This window comes from Myzus persicae, unplaced genomic scaffold (assembly GCF_001856785.1).
Source record: "Myzus persicae strain clone G006 unplaced genomic scaffold, MPER_G0061.0, whole genome shotgun sequence".
NCBI classification, from domain to species: Eukaryota; Metazoa; Arthropoda; class Insecta; order Hemiptera; family Aphididae; genus Myzus; species Myzus persicae.
The window spans coordinates 635,255-641,254 of NW_019100593.1; the positions used below are offsets into that span (position 1 = coordinate 635,255).

General features: G+C 27.9%; 1 protein-coding gene across 1 annotated transcript; it reads left to right on the top strand.

The window, feature by feature from the left end:
- Positions 1 to 1,886: 1,886 nt before the first annotated feature.
- LOC111035674 lies at positions 1,887 to 3,475 on the top strand. Its single transcript, XM_022317379.1, has 5 exons — positions 1,887 to 2,010; positions 2,554 to 2,709; positions 2,784 to 2,876; positions 2,970 to 3,095; positions 3,174 to 3,475. Exons 1-5 carry the CDS (start codon positions 1,958 to 1,960, stop codon positions 3,448 to 3,450), a joined length of 705 nt encoding a protein of 234 aa, XP_022173071.1. The 5' UTR covers positions 1,887 to 1,957; the 3' UTR covers positions 3,451 to 3,475.
- The last annotated feature ends 2,525 nt before the right edge of the window (positions 3,476 to 6,000 follow it).

Below are 6,000 nucleotides of genomic sequence, written 5' to 3' on the forward strand. Positions count from 1 at the left end.
AGATGATGGTTTTAGGGCAATTTTAGAATATGCGCATCAAAATATTGAAATCTACCAACGCATGGGAACATTTTAAATTTTGTATATATTTGTTGAACACTTAAGTTTAACATGTAACTTATCATACTTATATGAAATAAAAAAATCAAAATGTAATGATTAACATGTTTTAATTAACAGATACGTACAAAACTTTCGGTTGATTCAAGTTGGACCTGAATTAATAACTGTATTTGCTAGCGAAATCAGAACAAATAATTATTTGGACACAAGCAACTACTCAGGTTCTTTGGGATGCATCCTAACATCTGGGACTTTATAATCTTTGTCCCAAAACCAAAACTGTTTTAGCACCTAAAGGCTCAAAAGATGTATATGAAGTGGCAATTGGAAACTCAAAAGAAAATCTGACAGTTATGTTCACTTTTAATGCTGAAGGCTTAATGTGTCATCCATTGGTGATACTTAACTATAAACGCCTACCTCAAGATATTATAAATTCTGTACCTGAAAATTGGGGGAGTTGGGCATTCAGATAGTGGATGAATGAAGTCTGAAACCTTCTATGAATTTATTGCCAATATATTTTATCTCTTTCTACTTGAAAATAATATAAAACTCCCTGTCATACTTTTTGTGGATGGACATAAAAGTCGTCTAACTTATCAATTGAGTCAACTATGTTCGGACCTTAAAATTATTTTGATTGCATAATATCCAAATTCCACTCGAATAATGCAACCGGCTGATGTAGCTGCATTCCGTCCATTGAAGTCAGGATGGAAAAAAGGAGTCTTTGAATGGCGTAAAAATCAGAACAATTTGAACAAGGCAGTATCTAAAAAAGATTTTGCTCCAATATTAGACCAGGTATTAAAAAACTCTTCATCCTAGCATTTTGAAAAATGGTTTCAAAGCCTGTGGTCTTTATCCTTGGAACCCTAATCAGATAGATTATAAAAAATGTCTGGGTAAAAGTCAGGTAATTGACCATTGTAATACTGAGGAAGTCTGTAGCCTTAATAATTTTGATTTTAATACTTTTTGCTATGAAGTTGGTCCTGAAATGATTTCAAAATTTGATCAAATTAGTAACATTTCAGAAACTGAAGTCTTAACTAAAGAATTTTTAGCTGTGTCCAGAATATATAATTTAATGAAAAATAACAGTAGTAAAAATATAACGAATGAATACCATTATATATACTGATATCATAAGTGTTTTGTTTTATATTTTTTTTATACTCATGTTGTTTTATTCAGTTATTTAGAAAACTATACTCTTGTTATATATCTAATTTTATTATGAATCATAAATATTGTTAAAAATGTTAACAAACAAGTAACTATGTAATTTAAAAAAATACATTTGCAGATTTAATACTATTAAAAATATAAGCACATAAAGTACAGGGGGCCGATTCCGCTAACGCGTGTTGGTCGCATTAAGCGTAGTTGGCATGATTGGAACGTTAGGATATTATCAGCGCATTCGACGTTATCATTTAAGCTATTCTCTTAAAGACGTAAACGACGTTACCAGACAGTAAAAAAAAACGGTTTATATCCATAGACTTAAAGAAATAGACGGAACATTAGGTATGATAACGCCTGCAAGTGGGTGGAGCTTGTTCCGAGGATCGGGCGTTGAAAAACCGCGGGAATAATTTTCAATATTTAAATATATCTATAATAAAAATAATCTATAATATCTATTACTTATAGAAACTATGAACAATTGTAATAATATTATTCATTGAAGTAGGTTATGTTATTACCTAATGGCTAATATTATCTATTATCTAATAGATCGAAAATAAAAGATTATTTTTATTAAACTATTTATTGTCCTATTATAATACATTATTTAAATTTATAAATATTTATTAATTGTTTAAACTTATGTTTTTTCATTTATTATAAATATTATTTATAAATTTGAATAATAAGTTCAGTTATGAAGACATGCATTGTGTGCGAATGTAATGATCAAAAGGCAACATTTCATAAGTATATTTATTTGATGAATTATATATCAATAACTAATAAGTCCAGACTTGGCTACCTTTTTTGAAAGTATTCAATACGGTATTTTTTACAAGTATTCTAAGTACAGTATTCGGAATACTTTTTTTCTTATATAGGTATACTCTTATGCATTAGGTACTAATTTTATTAATTTGAATATAATTTATGACTAATAGATTCAAGATTGCCATATAGGTGTGTAGGTACTATTGTGATTATAGTAATCTTCTTTTATAAACACAGAATTGAAAAAATAATATTTTTGGTATTGAAATCTAAATCTACTGAAAAAAAGTATTCAAAAAATATTTGAAATACTTTATGTGAAATATTCTAGATACTTAGGGTTAGGAATATTATTATAAAGTATTCGAATACATACCTATTCTGAATACTTTTTTTTAAGTATTCAGAATATTTATTTGAAATACTTTTAAAAAGTATTTTACCCAAGTCTGTCAATAACTTGGTAGTTGTTGGGTGGCAGTTATTATTAATTGTTCTTTGTGCATTTTATTAAATTAGATTCCCTAGTAATCCATATATGAGGCAAAAATGGTTAAATCAATGCAACATTAAAGGAACACTACCTAATTATTCATACATATGTTCATCACATTTTAAAAAAGAGGATTATGTTAGTACTAGACTTAAGAAGGATGCACTCCCAAAACTTGTCGAGTAAGTTTAAGAAAATGTGTATATTTTATGTCAATGTAATATAAATATAATTGTTAAACATTTTTGAAATTTAGAGACCAAATTGAAATACAATATGTTCCCTCACATAGCAAAAATAAAATATTAAGTTGTTCAGAATCAAGTACACCACAATATGTTGAAAATAGGTATTATTTGGACCTTGATAGAATATTTATAAATTTTCAAAAAGTGTAGTACCTATATAATGTTATTATTTATTATTATATTATTTTTAACAGTCCAAAACTATCTACTAGTACTTCTTTATCCAGTGTAAATGACCATGGTGAAAATACAATATTATCTAGAAATATTATGATGACATCAAATGATTTGTTAATAAATACACAACGCTGTGCAAGAAGGTAATTTACAAATTTATATTGTTTTGTAATGTAACAAATTAAACATTTTTAAATTTATTTTTTATTAATTTTGTACAGGTTAATTTGGAGACCATCTAATGTTGCTAGTTTGACTAATGAACACTTTTCAACACCTAAAAGAGCTAAATTAAACTTAAATTTAATTAAAAACCAATTGGTACTCAAAGATAAAAGGATTAAATGTTTAACAGAGTGTAATCGAAGATTATTAAAAAAAGTAAAAAACCTTAAAGAAATGGTAGAGGTTCTGGAGAAACAAAATATGTTATCTGAACAAGCATCACAAATTCTGAAGGTAACTTTGTTAAATTTTATATTTAATACCACCAATTAATCATAATATGCCTAAATTAATTATTATTTATTTAGTCTTGCCAGTCTTCAGTATTAAGAGAGCTTATGATTAAAAATAAAAAAGGTAAATTTACTGCTGAGCTTAGACAATTTGCTGTAACGCTACAATTTTATTCAGCTAAGGCATATGATTTTGTACGTAGCACATTCAAAAATGTCTTACCTCATCCTAAAAGTATCAGTCGGTGGTACAAAGTTATTAATGGCAAACCAGGTTTTAGTCAAGAAGCATTACATGCAATTTCTTTAAAATCTGCCAATGAAAATGTTGCCATCAACTTAACAGTAGATGAAATGGCAGTTAAAAAAAATGTAACATGGACAGGGAGTGAGTGGAGTGGATTTGTAAATATGGGCACTGAAATTGGGTATGATGGAGATGAGCGAGATAGGCCTCTAGCTACAAATATCCTTGTTTTTATGGCCGTTGCCATTAATAGTCATTGGAAAATCCCTGTAGGATATTTTGCCATTAATGGACTGAATGGAGAAGAAAGAGCTAATTTATTGACAAAATGCATTATTTTATTACATGAAACAAACTCTCATTTACATTCTATCACATATGATGGAACGAGTGTGAATAAAACAATGTGCATTAAATTAGGAGCCAATTTTTCTCCCAAAAACATGAAGGCTTACATTGACCATCCTATTACACAACAACCAATTTACTTAATATGGGATGCAGCACATATGATGAAATTAGTTCGCAACTGTTTTGGAGAAAAACAAAAAATATATAATAGTAAAGGGGAATGTATAGATTGGAATTTTATAAGAATGCTCCATGAAAAACAAAAGGATCAAGGTTTACATTTAGCTACAAAATTGACAAATAGACATATCCATTACCACAATGAAAAAATGAGGGTTAAGTTAGCAGTGCAAGTATTAAGTGAAAGCGTGAATTCAGCTTTGAAATACCTCCATAACACTGATTCTGATTATAAAAATGCTCTTGCAACAGCTGAGTTTTGCGAATACTTCAACAGAGCTTTTGATATATTAAATAGCCGAAGTAAATTTAGCAAAGCTCCTTATGGTAAACCTTTAAGTTTAAAAACAATAGAAAAATATGAACAGTTCACAGAACAATTCAAAACATATGTAATGGGTTTGACACTTAAAGAAGTCACTAAAAAGCTAGGTTCTACAATATTCAAAGAAATTAATATAGTAAATCATTCCAGAAATACAGGTTTTGTTGGGTTGATATTAGATTTGGAAAACTGCATACAAATATATAAAACTTTAGATGATAAACAATTATTAAACCATGGTTATATGCTTACATATAAATGTTCGCAGGATCATCTAGAAACTTTTTTCAGTGCAGTTCGGGGAAGAAATGGATTTAACAACAATCCAAGTTGTTTTCAATTTGAACATGCCTATAAACGTTTACTTGTAAATAACCAAATAACTGCATCATGTTTTGGGAACTGTGGTATTCTAGATGCTACCACTATTTTACCACTGGAGTTCAATACTACGGATAATATAACTGAAGGCTCAAGTAAAGAATTAACTGATCATGATTATATTGAAAGTTCAGTAAGTCTCAGTAGTTATGTAGAAGATGTTGTTGAATACATAGCTGGCTTTATTGTAAAAAAAGTAAAACAGCGAATTGATTGTTCATATTGTAAAAACATATTGATACAAAAAAATCCAAATCGTACTATACAATTTGTGCAGTTCAAACAATGGGATGGTTGTAACTTAATTAATCCAAGTAAAGATGTCATACTTATATGTAAATATGCTGAAGCGTACCTAAAACAATACCAAACAGTATTATTTAATAAAAATAATATTTTATTATTTCTTAAAACTAAAATAAAGCAAGATATTTACATGGATGTTTTTCAAAATATTGAAGATCATACATCTAATCAATGTGTATTCAATAATCATAGAGAGCAATTAATTAATCTGATTATAGATTTATTTTTGAAAGTTCGTCTTAGACATATTGGAACCAGGATAAACGATGATGTATTCAAATCTTCATTCAGGCAAAAATTTACAAAATTAGTTACACATATGAATCAATAAATTAATAAAATAAATTAATTAATTAATAACTTTAGCTGAAAATGTAATATTTATTATAACAGGAAATATAATAATTATTTTATTGTTTTTATATGTTTATTTTAGATTTATCAAGGAAACATTTTTAGTTTTAAAACAAACTACAAAGAAAAATTTAAATACAAAAGTCTAACAGATATTAATTAACAATTTATTATATTTTACAAATGAGTTGAACTTGAAAATTTCAACTTAAATTATGAAATTTGTATTTTAAAATATAAAGAATATTATATTATTATCACAAATAATTGTCTTATCATTTAGAAAATAATAAAATTGAACGAACGCTCTAATTGGCTGTCCTCGGAGCAGAGGCCAATTCTCTCACTCTTATGATAAAACTAATGCTGTCTCTCTTAATCCGTTTGGCACGACCACGCCACCCAGTCCTCGGGACTAATGTTCCGTCTATTTCTTTAAGTCTATG